General features: G+C 30.1%; 1 protein-coding gene across 1 annotated transcript in view; it reads right to left on the bottom strand.

Moving 5' to 3' along the window:
- The window catches only part of LOC111631723 (stomatin-like protein 2, mitochondrial), a 35,387-nt gene extending 17,925 nt beyond the window's left edge, over nt 1-17,462 (bottom strand). The window contains 5 exon segments of the mRNA XM_023376030.1: nt 8,174-8,306; nt 8,413-8,471; nt 10,458-10,557; nt 14,661-14,804; nt 17,369-17,462. Of these exon segments, the coding sequence (XP_023231798.1) occupies nt 8,174-8,306; nt 8,413-8,471; nt 10,458-10,557; nt 14,661-14,804; nt 17,369-17,413 (481 nt within the window). The 5' untranslated portion in view covers nt 17,414-17,462.
- Between the last annotated feature and the right edge of the window lie 1,910 nt (nt 17,463-19,372).

The raw sequence follows: 19,372 nt of genomic DNA on the forward strand, positions 1-19,372 counted from the left end.
GTTCTATTTTTGTCTCTGGGAAACTCAGAATCAAATCTGGCAAACAACCCCAGGAATTTTTCGTGGGAAGACCCGATTCTCATTGCCCATCCACACTGTTGTGGACTCGTCAAACTCACAAATAAGTATTGTACAGAAAAAAATCTTAGTGCCCACAGAGCAAACAGAGAAAAAATATGATAAAATTGCCATGACAATAATTGTGAACTTCACAAATGTATAATATAAAAGACTATACAATAAAGAGTCTTCTTATGTCTTTTATATTATATATTTGTGAATACTATATTATATTTTTTATTTGTGCCATGTTACCAGAAGGAACTTTTTATAATGTTTGTATATTGAGGCAGACGATTAGCCTCTAAATAAAGGTCGACTACACTGTAAGACTTATTTTCTGAGGTGTGAAAAAAAAAAGACATAAGAAGACTCTTTATTCTATAGTCTTTTATATTATATATTTTTGAAAGAGAAAAAATATGTCTAATGTATTTAGATATTTAAAATAATTATTTTTTAAATTACATAATTTATTTTTCATCTAACATCAAATTTCTGATTAAGTCTCATTTATAAAAATGATAATAAATAAATTAAATATATGATATATTCTTAGAAAGCAAGTTTAAAAATATGCATATTTGTTTATAATACTAATTACGTACTTCTGATTAATTTACATTAAGTTAAAATCCGAAATAATTAATAATGATAAACAAATTTTTGAAGGACATTAATATTTTTAGTTTCACATTAAACAATAACATTAAATATTCTAATGTTTATATTAATATCTGAAGTCAATTTTCATAGACAAAATGACTTTCATTTTCTTTAAATATGTCAGCAAATTAATTTATTTCGGTTTGTGAATACTACAATTAATTTTGATAATAAAGTTTTAATTAAATTTAAAACAAAAAACTGACAATAATCACTGTAATTTGTAATGAAAACTTGATTTTTATTCATTTCCATAGTTTTATACAGAAACTTCAGTTGTAAGGAAGTTGCCTATAAGAAGATTTTGTTGTGTCTAACAAGGAGACCCTATGGCTTTGGGGAAACGGATTTTGATCATCTTTGGTGTAGAGGTAGTACATCACGTGAGTGTACTACCTGTAAAATACTAAAGTGCAATACTCAAATATAATCGAGAAAAACAAACTTAAAGTTTTCTTTAGCACTTTATATAAGTTATGCGTGCTTCCAAAAATAATTTAATTGCAACAACATCTTCTGATACACTATCTGAAAATGCTATGCTGATAGGCACAGAATTATACAATAATACATTGGATGTGTTGAATAAAAAAAATTTATAAATGTTGCAATTAAATTATTTTCGAAAAGTAAACTTTCATAATACACTGCTCCATCTTTTAGCCACTGCTTCGATACATCACTGTATAAAGAGTTATCATCAACAGTTTTTTTGTCACAACGTGAAGAACTTGCTTCTCTTGATGACATTTTTTATTTATAAAATAATTTTTCAAAATAAATTTCACTGCACAAATACGTCTATTCATGTCGAAATTCAGAAACGAACTGTTAAAGAGTGAGTGAAAAAGAACTCGGATAGAAAAAATGCTCCTAGTGAGAATTAGATCGGAGGTCACCATTAGTGATAACACTTAGATTGGAAAGTTGATACATAGGTGTCAAGAATGCACCGTTATTGTCAACAAAAGTAAAAATATTAGACTTGGAATAGTAGAAATTAAATTAAAATAAATGAATGAGTAAATAAATAAATACATTATAAGTATTTATGAATAAAAAAAAAGGTTAAAAAAAGTATACACAAGAGAATCAAACCCGAGCACTCAAGCGTACCAGTCAGGATCGTTACCACTCGGCCACAGGACGCTCAAGAGGAAGCACGCATAACTTATATATAAAGTGCTAAAGAAAACTTTAAGTTCGTTTTTCTCGATTATATCTGAGTATTGCACTTTAGTATTTTACAGGTAGTACACTCACATGGTGTACTACCTCTACACCAAAGATCATCAAAATCTGTTTCCCCAAAGCCGTAGGGTCTCCTTGTAAGAGAAAAAATTATAGAATTGTTTATTTTTAAAATTGGAATATTTTACAAAGTGACTTCTTACTAACTACATAATGATGATCAAAGGTACAACTAGGAGACAGGCTAGACATGTGCCTCAGGTGCCAGGTAAGAGAATGCCAAGAGGAGAGGACATGTAATTATTTTAATTATGTATAACATTATTTTAAAGTATATTATAAAAGTTAATTTATTAGCATCAGAAAAAGAGGTGCTGAAAGGAAAGGATGTGTAAGCAGGAAGGTGAACTAACGACACAGATTGACTCGTGTCATCGACATCCTGAATCTCCAGAATAAGAGAGAGTTGCTAAGATTTTATTTTGCTCCAGGTGACAGAAAGCCTAGTTGTGCTCATGAGGATGTTAATTTATGTTTTTGTTTGTCATCTACCATTTATGATAATACATTATCTCATCTTGATCATTAAAATTCAATTCAATGAGCTGTGACAATGTCTTCATTACTTACAGAAATATGAGGTAAAAGCCATAATATTAGTACAGTTAAAATAAATAAATTATATATCATACAAACAATATATTAAACATCATATATATATAATATTCTATCTATTATGGTATAAAACAATTAGTTTAATTGACTGTTTTTGAACCATGGACCAAACTAAACCAATTGTCGTGACTAGGTGATTATTTACAATTATGCCAAACACTTAATTCCTGCACATAGTTTGCATGGGCTGCAGCATAACAGCTCACAATTTGGATGGTGTTTAGTCTTGTTAATAATAAATGCATTGAATTTTAGCATCAGTTTAACTCTGTATAGTGTATACTGCAGTTATCTCAATCAAAGAAAACTTTAATCAGATTCAAATATAGTCGAGGAAAATCAGAGTCAAATTTAGTCGAGACTCAAATGTTGATTGAGAGCAGTTTTTGCCTGTTTAAAACTGGGAAAAAATATTGACTAATATTCAACCAATATAGTATTTGTATTGTTTTTCTCTAACCATATAATTTTCACTTTTCCAAGTTTTGATTATTAATTCTCTTTTTAGAATTAAGCTTAATATAATTATTTTTGTTATAATTAAGAATGACTCCATTCAGCTATTTATATTGTAAAAACATATATAATCACTCCATTGCTAAATGTAAAATTCTTAGTAGTGGTTTTATTTCACAAAAATTTATACTTATGTTCTCAATAACATGTTATTTTCATCATATACATTATTTCTCAAATAAGAGTGTATTGTATGTATGATTAGAGGTATGTAGTTAAGCTGCCATTTTGTATAAAATAAATTAACTAAAAATAAATTAATTAATTTAGAATATTCTGGAAGGAAAAATCAATTCAGAATAAGACTCAAACCTGCAAATTCTTGCTTACTGTGCAGATGCATTGCAAATTACATTACCTGAATCTGTTCTACTTCACATTTTGACCAATTAATTTAAAAGACATAACTATACAAGTCATTCAATACACCAACTACAGGCACACGAAAAGCCACAAGAATATAATCATCCCCATCATGGCAATCATCTCCATATATAGTACATGTTATGTAACGTATATATGATGTATTATATATATTTAGAGATGGTCAAATACTCAAATAGTAGAAAGTATTAGATATTCAAAATATCAAATTTTATGTTGACAAAAGATAAATTTGAATACTACAAATACCTCCAATATTGCACCATACCTACAGTCAATAGGTGGATCCAAAAGTACCCAAAAAAGGGGCTAACTCAAAAATTTAAATATTTGAATGATTAATAGTACCTTTTATTAACAAATGCATGACAACTTTACTTGTGGATGGTCCAATACACCATATTTTCCATCATGTTTTTTAAAAAAATTGTTTTGAAGTTCAAAAAAATAAATTTTAAATGTTTTTGTATCAATGATATCCCTTGTATCTGCCCGAGTACAGACAGAATCTTTTCAGCACTTCTGGTTTAATTTATGACAAGAAAAGAAGCAGACTAGATTTGAACATTTTTGAATTCTTGTTTTCTTAAATAAAAACCTGCAGTAGATGAGAATGAGAACAATTATTTGTTAATCAGTTTAGCTGAGATATGAGTAGAATACTTAAAAAAGCTACTTTAAAATTGAAAGTCAAAATTAAAAGTTTGAAGTTTCATTTCTTAAAATTTAGTAAACTGGTTTTTTATGCTTTCTTTTACTTTATTAATTTACTTAAAATATTATAATAAATAAAACAAGCTACATAATAAATATTAAATAATTAACTAAGTAAGTTATATAACTTACTTAGTTGAGAATTAATTTTAATTTAGGTCACTAGGTATTCAGGGTATTCGAGTGTTCGAGATTGGTTAATATTCGAATTTGAGAAAAGTGATATTCACCCACTTCTAATATAACTGCATATAAAACCAAGCTTGACATTATTAATAAAGAAATGGTACCACTGGATTTTAATTGGCCATATAATAGCCTGATTAAAAGTTTAAGAGAATTTACAAAAAAATATATAACCTTTCTCAAAAGTCTATTCTTTTTATCCTTTTCACAATCCAACAAGGATAAAAAGAATAGACTTGAAAAGGGTTTTATATTTTTCATAAGTCTTCTTAAGCTTCAAATAAAGATAATCCTGGATTATGTTGTCTTTATGCAAATAATGTATGATTTTTAAGCCTGATTAAACTTTGGCAGTATTGTTTATTACTATATGCCAGGCTTCATTTTACATGTAATTAAATGGTAAAATCTAGACAAATAATCCTGAAAAGAATGCCTTAATCTTAATTTTTTGATTCACTTTCTATTGCAGAAAATCATGAAAAAAATTTATATTTCATTCCTGTTTCTTACTGAAAAAAGAGAAATGAGTCGTAAAAACATTCATATTCTAAAAATATCTTATGTTTTATGAATTATTTTTGTAAGTTAATTTGAAAATAAAGTATCTGATGCACTTAAAATTATACATTGTTATTTTGTACATGATATACTGTAAATTACAGCATATAAGTCTATCTCAAGGTTTTTGGCTCAAAATTCTGGTTTAGACTACTATGTAAGTTGCTCTCCAAATATACAGTAGACTACTAGTAGGTAGAACTGAAACATGGATACAATATACAATAGCCTATTATAAAAATTTATAAGGCTTTATAATTTTCATTGAGACATTAATCATATCTTGCAATATGTGATAATATATATTATATAGCCCAAACACAAAAGGGGATGTGGCAGAAGAATCTACATACAATACCATGCAATTGCTAAAAACCTTCAGAAAGTTATCTTAGTAAGTATTCTATTGGTAACTATGTCAGTTCTATTGGTAAACCTTTTTGAGTCAAAATCAACACATCCAATAAAATTTAATAGTTTGTATGCAACAAAATACCATAATATTACTGCTACAAACAAGATATAATAGCAGAATGTCACAACATTTGCTTATACTCCATTATTTGCATCAGTGATATATAGCTGATGCTTCAGCTGTTGAAATTAATGCATGTTGTATTATTCATTTATACAGTAATACCCCAAACTTATGCAATAGGTGGGGCCAAGAGATAACCACGTAAGTTGAATTCGCGTAATTTGGGGTATAATTTCGCAATTTGTGTAAAATCCAAGTCGGATGTGTGTAAGCTAATAAATGTTCTTTAATAAAGTAAAATTTCATTACAAATACTAGTCGTATCTTGCTTGCTTGCCATGTCCAATCACCTGGAACAACCATTCTTCACTGCAGAGATGACCTTTCTTTATAGGCTACAGCTCTGCACAAATATGTAAAATAGTCTAAAATGTCCACAGGTGACATTTTAACTATTGTACATATTTCGTACATATATATATATATATATTTTCGTACATAGTACATATTATTGTACATATATTGTACTATTGTACCAATTCGCATAGAAGACTCGATATTGGGCTTCCCATAGAAACTCCCCTGTTTTGTTTGTACGTTAATATCGGGTCTTCTATGCAAATTGGTGGTAAGAAAAACAGAGGGAAAGGTTGTGCATAGCTTCAGAAATGATATTGTTTACTTCAAGAGATATGTGGACGATATCTTTATACTATGGAAAAGTAATCAAGGAATCAGTAATTTTATAGAAAGAATCAACGATAACAAAGACGGCCTAAACCTGAAGCTAGAGCAGAAAAGTTCTGTAGTGATACATTTCTTGGATATCAATATCACCTTTAAGAAAGGGCATTTATCTACTAATGTGTATACCAAACCAACGCATAGCCCACTCTACATTCCTGCGCAGTCCAGTGATCCATTTCGTTATAAATTAGCAGCTTTTTGTGCCTTAGAAGGGCTTTTCTATATTGCGATAACATTATGGACAGAAATAAAGAAATGAAAAGGATTATGCAGATAGCAGAAACCTTGGGTTACAGAAGAAGCATAATCGCTGGCATTATTAGAAAATTCGAGACAGGCGATACAAGAGCCTCTAAACAAGGGCCTAGTAAATACACAAAGTGTACGTTCAACAAAAATGTAAGAACCATCATGAAGGAGATTGCGGACAATAAAGGATCAACGTTGATCGTAAAACGAGCTCCGAATCTGTACAAGATCCTAAGAAATGATAAAGGGGATATTAAGAAGGAGGATAAAGCAGGAGTATAGAGGATCCCGTACGTGAACCAGCAGTTAGGAATAAAAAAGGAGTACATAGGAGTTACAACGAGAAACCTAGGAATAAGGGTCAAAGGCATAAATATGATATTAGAAAAAGATCTAACACAACAGTTCTGGCCCAGATGGCTCAGGCCGAAGGATCCGTAGTTAGGTGGGAGGATGCGGAAATCATCAGAGAAGTGCACTCCCCAACTTTAGCGAAAACTGCTGAAAAAATGGAAATATATAGGAGCAGGTTAGATGAAAAATGCATAAACGCCAGAGATGCGGAGGGCCTACCTTCAGCGTGGAAGTTCGCCGTTAAAAAACTTACAAATAGCTCTTGAATTGCTCCATATCCGCAATCGCGATATGGGAACCTTAATGATTTTTACTGGTTAACAAATAGTGGCTTATAATATTATTTAGTAGTTTTATGTTATTTATTTTTACATTTATGTATTTTTACGCTTTAATTTTTATTTTAATTAGTTGCTACGTTGTCAGTGTTATCTCTTTGAATTTGAATTTGGCGTTCTATTTTTGTTATTCCAAATTCGAATGTTTCAACCTGAGGATGATCTATGGAGTAGATCGAAAACGTTAGTTTTTAATAAACTCCCTTGGCAAAGAATAAGGTGTTAGTTACTTGGTATAAGGATAAACAGAACTAAATAGCTTAATAGTGAATGATTACATTTAAATGAATGTTTTCAACTTATTAAACAAGTTATTCAAGATTTTTATAATGTGTTTTTGTCTTTATCTTGTTGTAATGCTTTTTTACACATTTATTCTGAATTAATTTGTAAATTATCATATTTTATGGCATATACGACACACCCCATTTCAACACAGAATATTTAGGAAAAGTATTTACTACATTTAAGTTATTCTGCAAAATAAGATAACTGTGGCAAGGTATGACATAAATAGATAGTAACATGTGTAAGTTCAGAAAAGGTTAATGCTTAAACTTTGGAAGAGTTGGATACATAAGACAAATGATCAATTAATAATTGCTGCATGTTATTTAGCTAATATTTATAATAATTCTGTTTTAAATAATGCAAATTAGTAATAATAATAATATAATTTAATTAAACAATAACATTTTTATTCAAGAGATAAAGGCCAGATGAAGATTACACTGTAGTCTACTGACAATCATTTTGGAAACTCATTAGTCTACAGTAGATTGTAACTTCAGATATAAGATACAAAGTAATTTTTAAGCCATTTTTTGAGCAAAAGTTGCATCTCATAGGCCACACAATACAGTACTTATTAAATTTTAATTATTAAATCTATCAACAGAAGGAAGAGAAGTATATCGTTTTATTGATAGATTTAATATTTGTCATTTAAGGATATTTATACTTATTTGTTTTTAAAATATGTTTTGATCATATTTATATGTACACAATTTCTCTCACAGATAATCAAACTTTATTATTTAATACAAGTACTTACCTACAATTGCTACATTTAATGATTCTCTTTCTTTAAAAACACTGTCTAAAGCAATTTTTCCAAGTTCTGATCTCATTGTAGTTTGAGCTAATTGTGTTATGGCAAATTCTGGATCTTCAACACCATAACTTGCCTGTGTGAAAAATTATAATTAAATGAAATATATTGTAATAGAAATCATTATAAAATTTAATAATATTCAATAATGCTTTCAATAAAATTAAAAATGTATAACTTACTTTGTAGGGATCCATCACACGCAAATATAATACACCATCAATATTTAATGTTACATTATCTAAATATTTTCACATATAAACATGTAATTATCAATATCTATAACTTTTCAGGTTAAAATAATCATTTTTAATTATAATGCTATATTAATTAAATAAATTTAACTTGCATTAAATATACAGGGTGGACTATTTTAATAGATCCAGTGAAATAACTCAAAAAATACAATCCTACAAAAATATCATTGAACCAAAACTGTTAGACTTCAAGGTGCCCATCTTGTGGGCACCTTGAAGTCTAACAGGACTATTGGTTTCATCATAGATAGTGGTACAATTAATAAAAATGGGGTCAACTTCATTTTCTTCAAGGGGAATCCCAATTTTTTATTGCATATTCTGATCTATATCGAAAATAAATAAACTTTTTTATCTAAAACATTTTTTTTAAAGATGCATTTATCAAGGAGTTATGAGCATTTGAAGTTTTACACAGTCGCTACCACACACTGCACACATAAATCTTTAGATCTGTGAAATTTGCTGAAAAAAGGAAGAAAATGCTAAAAAAGTTTTGATGATTCATATCATCAAAACTTTTTTAGCATTTTCTTCCTTTTTTCAGCAAATTTCACAGATCTAAAGATTTATGTGTGCAGTGTGTGGTAGCGACTGTGTAAAACTTCAAATGCTCATAACTCAACCATGCTTTGAAATTCGTTTATGCTTCTAACACAATAAAGTGCTATAAATTAAGACACTTGGCGGGTTTTCTCATCTTTATTTAGTTGATACGTGTGAAAAAATTACACATTTTGGGCTTTTAAGCCCCTCTTCAGCCAACTAAAACATTAAAAAAGGATATAACATACAACAAACGTGTAATTTTTTTACACGTATCAACTAAATAAAAATGAGAAAACCCGCCAAGTGTCTTAATTTATAGCACTTTATTGTGTTAGAAGCTTAAAGCTAAAAAAGTTGTTAGGAAATGATTATTATTCAATCGAATCATTCTTTTTCTCAAATAATGAACTGGTACAAAACCTAGTGTCGCAGCATGTTAATGCCAGCAAGTTCGTGATAAAGAAAAAACATCAATCTTGATTCCATCAAATAATAATCATTTCCTAATGACTTTATCAAGCATTTTTCTTCCTTTTTTCAGTGAATTTCACAAATATCCACAGGTTTGTGTGTGCACTGTGTGGTGGCTAAGTAAACCTTCAAATTCTCATAACCTCTTGATAAGTGCATTCTTCAAAAAAATGTTTTAGATGAAAGTTTGTTTACTTTTGATGTAGATTCAGAATATGTAATTAAAAATGGAAATTCCCATTTAAGAAAATGAAGTTGACCCCATTTTTACCTATTGTACCACCATCTATGACGAAACCAATAGTCCCATCCTGTGGGCACCTTAAGTCTAACAGTTTTGGTTCAATGATATTTTTGTAGGATATATAGTTTTGAGTTATTCCACTGGAACAATTAAAATGGTCCACCCTGGTATATATACACTGGATGATCAAACAAAAGCAGAATTCATGAAAAATAGCATGAGGAGTTTGATAACACTGTAAATCGGACTTGGTGATGCCATGAGTTAGCCATCTAGCCATACTCGTCATGCCACCAGCTCAACGCATTGCTAAGTCTGACCCAAGCATCATCAAACTCTTCTTGTTACTTCTCATGAGTTCTACTTTTGTTTAATCGCATGGTGTATTTATATCTTTTTCCTCTAACTTTGAAAACTTTTTTGATGTTTACGATGAAAACAAATAAGTAAAATTTATGTTGTATCCAAAACCAAGATAATAAACGCCTTAAAATTTAAGATTTTGGGGTTTAGTTTAGTAAATAAACAATCTGAAAGTTTTACGATAATTGTTTTCGCATAGTTATATTAAATATCGAAAAACATGTAAAATATTATAAAATACATTAAAAAAAATTATAAACTTTACAGTAAAGTGTTAAACTAAACAATAATAATTAATTATTAACAAAAAATTTATATATTACAATTTAATATTTAATCTTACCAAGCGTGATAGCTGATTGTTTAGGAATATCAATTGCTATTTCTTTTAAACTCTGAACATATTTGACTCTATCCACAATTGGAATTAAAAAGTTTAATCCCTGAAAAAATATATAATATATAATAAACAATACATAGCTATTTCAAACATTTTACATATACAAACATCTCAAAACACCATATGTTTGTAATAAGCCAAAGAATTACCAGATTGTATCGGGTTACTTTTCTGTGATTATATTTAATTAATTTCTAAATAATTTGCCACTAGAGGGAGGTGTTAGACACCATCTCTTATTAAATTTAATAATTTAGAATTTTCTGGAAGAAAAGAATTGGTTCAGAGCAGAACTCGAACCCGCAACTCCCGCTTACTGTGCGGATGTGTTGCCAGTTACACTACCCGAGCCTCAGTTGCTATCCTTTTTTTATTTAATTTAATTATANATATATGAATACAGATTGTTCTTTAAATAGAATTTTAAAACATTGACAAGAATTGGAAGGTCGTGGAACATAATTTGTTAACATTGATTGCATCAAAAACTTTCAGTGAATGTTTTCTACTTGATTATATAACGATAATTTAAGTTTCTATTAACTAAACGTTTGTAATTTAGAAAATGTTCACTATATCATGATTTAGATTAGCAATACGGTACATAACACTTCACTCTGTGTTAAGTATTAACTCATATATCAGTTAACACTATTAAGTTAAAATATCTTTTATTTAAGATGATTATGATCGATCTCTTGTGCAAATCATGCAGAAATTGGAGATAAATCTGTTACAAAATCCTTATCAATGCGTGATTATAACTTAATTAAAATATCTTTTATTTAAGATAAATATGATCGATCTCTTGTGCAAATCATGCAGAAATTGGAGATAAATCTGTTACAAAATCCTTATCAATGCGTGATTATCAACAACAGAACTTGCTGTATGTCAGCATTTAGCTCTGGCTGTCTCATAAGTGCCACATTTTCCTTTGACGTCTTCCTCTGTTTAGCTCATTTTACAGTTTACTTTCTTTCAAATGAATACTGATCTGTGAGTAATTAATTTGAAAAAAAGTAAACTGTAAATCGATTGCAATGCATAGCCGTACCCTCTTATGTGCAATAGGAGATGATGTAATGTGTAATCCATCACAACTCTTCAATAAATAATTACAAATTAGTTATTTATATTGTAATTTTTATATTTTCATGATTCTGATCAAGTAATCAAACCAATAAAAAGCCTCAACAAAAATTAAGTTTTATTTAAGGTGACCAGACATCCCGATTTGAACAGGACCCCATTTTAGAAGATTACGTCCTGACGTTCTAGTGAATGTCATTGAAGAAACTTTTGTTAAACTTCTATTTTTTTTTTAAATGCAGATATACTTATTAATTAAGAATTATTAATACTGTCATTAATAGTGTACTGTCATTACATTATTAATTAATTAATAAAATGACAGTACACATTAAATAAACATTGATCAATAAAAAAGTTAAATGAATGGAACTTTAAAAAAATTACAACAGAATATTATTGGATTGATATGTTTCCTTCCAGAATCTAAAATGATTTAATTTATAATTATTATATTTAATAGGAGATGGTTTATTTGAGTAAATGTCTCTCAAACAAACTTCTTAAGACTTAAAATTCTCTTCTGGAAGAGATTTGCAAACATTTAACAAACTCCCTTTAAATAGGTTTTTTTTATAAAAATCATCTACCACAAGGTCTATTAATTCTATTTGATTTCAAAAATTTATATGCATTGAATTAGTTCAAATGTTAATGATAAAACATCTCAGTGAAAATAAGCTGCATAGGCTGGATAAATGTGCTTTGGGGATTATATTTGACCCGCAGGCCATAGGTTGTAGACTCTTGGTTTAGAACGGCAATTCCCTACTAGAAATATGCACTTGGTAGTTTAGGAATACACAAAAAAAAATGAATAATGGCGGATGTACTATAAGAATATTCGGATTCTGCATTGAGGCTTTTGGTGATGTCACAGAACTTGATGCTCAGTTTTAAATAAAAATATAATAATATTTTAATATTGTGCAACAATTATAAACACGAAAGTATGAAAATATATGAGTAAATACAAAACAAAAATCATAAAGAATTTTTAAGAGAAATTGACCCCTATTTACGTGTTATATACGTATATACGTATATACGAGAACTTTAAAAGATCTTGTGTGAGGAGTGAATTACGAAACCGGCTACCAGTTTTGNCTTTGCACTATTTCAATGACGTGAGATGGTGCCACGAAATAGTTCTACATCGTAGGATGCGGCACAGTTGCTATTGTGCCCTTTTGATTTTTTTTGTTTTTAATTGAAATCTCCTTCTCAAACCTTTACATCTTTATGTACAGTACCTTTTCAATAAGCTAGTTTACTACTGAAGTCGACCCCTCTATAACACTGTTGATTATTCCGTTTTATATGAATTCCATGTTGTACGAGTCACTTAGGTTTTACAAATACGTGTGCCGGGCTGTGAACGGCTCACGTATTTGTAAAATCTGAGTGACTCGTACAACATGGAATTTATATAAAACGGAATAATCAACAGTGTTATAGGGGAGTCGACTGGTAATGCAAGTATTTTATCATAAAGAACACTTAGTACAGTACATATATTATTTTACCAAATTCAAAAATAAATTAGGTAAATATATTAAATTACTGTTTATATTTAAATATACTGTATAATCTGTATCCGCGTTATAATACTGTATAATTCTAATCACAAAAAAAAGGTAAACCTATTTTAATTCGGGATTTAACGTGCAAATTATATTTTATACAAAAGTATATATGAAATATTAATTTAATTTATTAAATAAAATCAACTTAAATGTAATGACAATTAAAAATTAAATTGTATTAAGGTCAATTACCTAAATTATACGTTTTTGGATCCGCCATGATGAATCACAGGATATACATTTATAAAAATGTATTTGTATATCCTCTTATGCCATCGTTAGCGGATCTAAAGGATGTAATTTAGGCAGTTACCCTTATGCTAAATTTATATTCTTGACGTACAAAAAATAATAATTTATCTGTGCATATGTAGCAAACAGTATTTATCAAGATTATTTAATATTTCACCATTTATCATACTAAAAATGCAATAAAATTCGGCAATAATTTTTAAATAAGAATTTTATATTAGTTGACTTTCTAAATATGTAAAATTAAATTATCGCAATGTATTATTTTATTACTAAACACAGCATATACGGTATTGCAACTTTATCATGTATATGATTAATAAATAAAATAAACAAGTCAAAATCTATCTGGATTGTTTACATTTTTTTTTTTAAATAGATGCTTTGTTGACTGTATAAATTTAAGATTAAATCAAACAATAAATCGTTTCAAATTCCCAGTGTTAAGATACAAACAGATAAACATTTACGGATTTTTTTTTTCCGTTTCGGAATTGTTTGCAACACATCGCCTGTGTAATGGCGGATGTACTATAAGAATATTCAGATTCTGCATTGAGGCTTTTGGTGATGTCACAGAACTTGATGCTCAGTTTTAAATAAAAATATAATAATATTTTAATTATATTTATCAGTGCCCTTTTAAATCAAGAAGCATTGTAGGAAATAATGCTTCTTGATTTAAAAAACTTTTTTACATGTAATTTTAAAGCACTGTATAATTGACCAAAGCACCACTGTTTGATGAACACACAAAATAAAACTTTAGAAAATAAGCTGACAGGAGTATGCAAGTCAAAAAAGGTTGGTTTAGAATAACAGTTAGAATTGCAATGAAGTAATAACTATAATTTTTAAGTACAGGGTGTTCGGAAAGTCACTGTGCACTTATATTCTTATTTTGTTTCTAAACATCGCTATCAGTTGCTTGAAAGACTGAACAAATGCTGTTATTGCTGCTTTCAAGTCATCCAGTGTGCATGGATGATCTTGATACACTGCAGAGTTTGCTGTTTCCCATAGATAAAAGTCTAGTAGATTTAGATCTGGTGAGCTTGGGGCCATACATCTTTCGAAATAATGCAAAAATATGATTAGAAAAGTATACAGTGACTTTCTGAACACCCTGTATAATGTTAATTCATTATTCATAATTAACATTAATAATTGAAATGCAAGTATAAAAACAGTAATCAAATCAAATTAAACTACTTACTGGTTGCATTATATGATGAAATTTACCCATTCTTTCTACAACCCATGCCTCTTGCTGCGGAACAAACATTATTATAGTATTTAACGGTGTCGAATGCCTCCATCTTACAATTTGATTCTGTAACTTTTGATGTTGAAAATAAACCTATTAAAGATAATTCTAAACTATAAAATTAATCAAATTTAAATTCAATAATCATAATAGTTGACCTAATAATAATTAAATATTTATGATTTAATTATTAATTATGAAATGACATTACACATAAGAATCTTCTGTAATATGATTTTCAATGACAAAGATTTATCTGACGAGAGAATTGACTGAAAAATGCTATAGATTAACAAAAATTAAATAAAGTTACAAACATGTTTACAAACTTCTGTAGCTAGATACAGCTTTACAAAATCAACAAAATAGGTTTTCGATTTATACTATACATATATTAAAAGCATCTTCCGTATAGATACAAAAATTATTATAAAGTGTCATAAGGTTTCACATAAAATTCTTAGTTTCATACAAGCTTATATATTTCAAAAAAAATTCCTTTAATTCTCCAACAATATTGCTATTAGAAGATTGAGAAAATTATTTAGTGTTTTAGATAGAAAGAAATGAAAAATCTCAATATAAACATTACTTTAATACAGGTATTCCTTGATTAATGCGGTTAATTAATCCCTCGATGTTAACCACATATATCAAAATCATTTTAATCAAATACAGTAAGGTAAAGACAGCTGGTAAAGCTGAATTAAATAAAACTTCTGCCGCATATGTAAAGGGATTGCTGCAATTAATTTTGTGTGTTAATCAAATCCCATGTTAAGCAAAACCATATTAAGCAAAGAATACCTGCAGTTATAAAATACTAATCCTATACCTGAAATATTTAAAATATTTTACATTCATTTAGATGAATAAATCTTTTATAATTTACTAAAAATATATTCTTTAACTTAAAAATTCTTTGCTAATTTTAAATTCAAATTAATTTTTATTTGTATGACAATTTATGTTTTGATTATTATAAAATCATCTGAATATATTATTATTGTATTATTATGGAGAATGGATCCATTCTCACATTTCTGTAAAATATTTTAATGTTTTTAACAGAGCATACAGTTTACAATAAACACTCAGATATTTGCATGTGTAATCTCAAATATGTACTGTACTAGGATACTATAGTGTTGAACGATGAGATGGCTGAGCAATTCAGATAGCAGCCTACCATTCTGGGGAAACCAGATTGAATCTGGATAGGTTGAAAATCCTCGGGAATTTTTTGGGATGGCCCATCCCTCGCCACCTGGCCAAACTCATAATGGGGCTTACTTAAAAAGCATGATAATTCCCACAGGTTAGAGAGAAAGAAAAACTATACAATGTAATATTCTATATTTTTTATAAATTATAATATACTATAACAAACAGAGATAGATACTATAATAAGTATACATTTATACTTAATATAGTATCCTACACACATCCAAAACTTATGAACACAATTTTTAGTTGTGATAACTAGAAAAGGGTATTGAGCCAGTCAGCGATGATCCTGTCACATTACAAGTGCTCCATTACAGTTCAAGGTAGACATATTTCATACAAACAGGTTTCTCTGCCAAGGAATTGGCAAGCACTTTCCATCCATTCTCCATCTCCATCCAACTTATGTATCTTTTTCACCACAGACTTACTTTTATTACTTTGATTTGTAAAATTCTACAAGTCATTGCATGTTACCTCATGTCAGATGACAAATAATATGGTTCCATATTTGTCTAAAGTTCTCTCTACTCGTGCACAAATGCCTTCCATCCTTAACTTTTGGACACGTGTGTAATATATATTTATAATTGTATACATACAAATTTCTGTATAAAAAATTTATAACCTGAATAAATGATAAGATGTAAACTCTGAATGAAAGATTTTCTACCCTGCACAGTTATAGACACCCTGTACAAGCAAAAAAGTCAATGAAACCATACCTGTAGTACATGCAATCCTTCGTGAGATACTCGCCTCCAAAGATCAGTTTTTTACCATTATTGATATCAATTCTCCATGCTCCATATCGGTCAAGGCGAGCTATCTCTTTCCTCGACCAATGCTCCACACGTTTTCATGCACGTTGGTGTTCGCTATCACTTGCATCTCAGCGACCGCACAGGGTGAGCCCCACACCCCACAAAACTATATAACATCAAGTACTCCACAAACAATTGAGTGATCTACTCAAAGCCAGCAGAGTAATGCGACTCCCAATTGCATGCGACGCAGAAGTAGGTTGATTTTGGAGTTGCCGTATCTCGAAGGGTCACATGTAGAGACACGGTTCCTTTGACTTTTTTGCTCCTACGGGTGCAGTCTACAGCTCTGATAAGGCCCAAACTGTCTCATTCAGAGGTGTGATTGTACAAATGGACCATGTAAAACCATGTAATTGAAGAGAAAACATTACATAAATGTAGAAATCATTTAGGTATGTTGTTTTCATTTGTAAATATGTTTTAAATATATCTTTATGGATCTAAGTCTATACTGAAGCTGTTACTCAATAAAATGATGTTATTGCATCAAGCATTACAAAGATGCAAATATTCGATTATTTTTAAAATTTATTTTTATATTGGCATAAAAATAACAAAATCTGAAATGTTAATAAATTCCTTTATCGCGTTGTTTTCATGTACCTTACTGTATTTTCCAAGTCTCAAAAAATTTCTTGTACTCCACATGACTGCACTAGCTTGTTGTTGATGTCTTTCTAATAACGGAAATGACGTCACGTTGATATTTATTTTTTAAAATTGTTTATTTTTAATTACGATGATAATTATTATCACTTATTATTATCAATAATAATTTTTAAAAATTTATTATAAATATAAAATTTTTATAAGTTAAGATTTTGTAATTAAAATAATTTTTTTTTTTTAAATTTCGTCCTGTGTGAATCTTTGGGTACGTTCGTTAATAGCGGTCGTTCCGCGAATCCTCGATCACGGGCGTGCGCTGCTGTTTGTAGGCTTTTGGGAACGACGGTGAAAGATAAAAAGATGGCGGCGGCTGTAATATGAATAGTATTGTGATGGAGGAATCTATGATTATAAAATATGCGGTTTTAGAGAGAAAAGCTAAAAGAATGGTCTTGATTGCCATAAAAGGCTTTGAATGCTTTGTCTTGTAGACAGAGCATTCAAAGTAGCCACGAAAAACTTAGAAGGCCGGCTACCATTTGAAAAAATTTCGAGATGACTTATATATCACCGTGTTCATTAACGTGTGCTTTCACAAATTCTAAATTTTTATTCATAAAACTAAATAATGGGCGCTAAAACTATTTGAGCCTTGGAGCCATGTTGCTTTCTGCCGTAAACTACTACTACAAGCGGCCGATATTGTCGTCTGACGGCGTGCACTTCGGCCGGAATATAGGAACGCGTTCCGCTGGAATTTTTAAACGGATGCCGTGCGTGCGTAATTACGGAGAGAAATAAAAGAATGCACTCTTTATCCACATCAGGTCGGAAGATGCTGGATGGCCGGGCGGTTAAGGTGTCGGCCTTTTGCTTAGGAAACCCGAGAACAAATCCGCAGGGGTTAAAAAATTCCAGGGATTTTTCGGGGATGGTCTTTTTTTAATTCTTTCCGCCCAGTGGGCACTAAACAAGGGTCTCTTTTAGCAAGCCCATTATGGGTTCGGCCAGGCCAACAATGGGATGGCCGGGTGGTGAAGGACTGGGCCCGATATATCCAAACGGACCACCCCCTGTAATATTGCTCGTAATTTTTGACCCGTCCTGATTTGATCTCGGGTCCCCAGAGCAGTAGACTACCACCTTGACCACAGTAGGCGACACAATTCGGGAATGGTCTATTCTGAATATGTCGGACCTCGTCCCTCACCACCGTGCAATTGGGGGCCTTCATGAATTCCATTATTGGGTTGAAAAAAAACCCTGTTAGCGTCCACAGGGAGAAAAATGTCAAAAAGGGTTACATCCACATCCTTATCACAGGTGATCTTAACACTTTACATTTTAAACACTAATAACACAATGATGACAAGTTTACAAGGTAAACCAGTGGTTCTCAACCGGGGGTACATGTACCCCTAGGGGTACGAGCGTAAATCAAAGGGGTACATCTAATTTTCATTATAAAATGGCGTATGTTAATCAATTTGCTGTAAATTATTAACACAAGAAACAAGAAACGACAAAAACTTGCTTTAAAATATCTCAGTGTGAACACCGATTTACCTTTTAAAACAGTCTAAACAACTTGTTTATCCACTCGATTTGCCTGTCTATTTGTGCCGAGTGAACCTGTAGTCTTGTAACATTACAGTTTAACCGAGCATTAATTTTAGAATAGAAAAAAAAAATTATTCTATTCTATAATTATTGCTCGATAACATTGGGGCTTTTCGTGTTTTTACTGGACTACTAGTATTAGGAATAATGAGGCCTGGACCGTACCCCCACCATGCAATGCGTGTCACTGCACGCGAGTATTACTCGATATTTACCAAATTTAGACGTTACGCTTGTTACAAAAATTGAAAGATTCGCGTATTGTTCCGCACGTTATAAATTTGCAGCCATTCCTTTCGAGGTCAGTACACAATTATAATCTCTATTTAACAATGTGGGAACCAAATTTTGAAAAAATTGCTGAAGATTTATCGCAAC

Source organism: Centruroides sculpturatus, unplaced genomic scaffold (assembly GCF_000671375.1).
Source record: "Centruroides sculpturatus isolate CEXI.00-Female unplaced genomic scaffold, Cexi_2.0 scaffold756, whole genome shotgun sequence".
Classification (NCBI taxonomy): Eukaryota; Metazoa; Arthropoda; class Arachnida; order Scorpiones; family Buthidae; genus Centruroides; species Centruroides sculpturatus.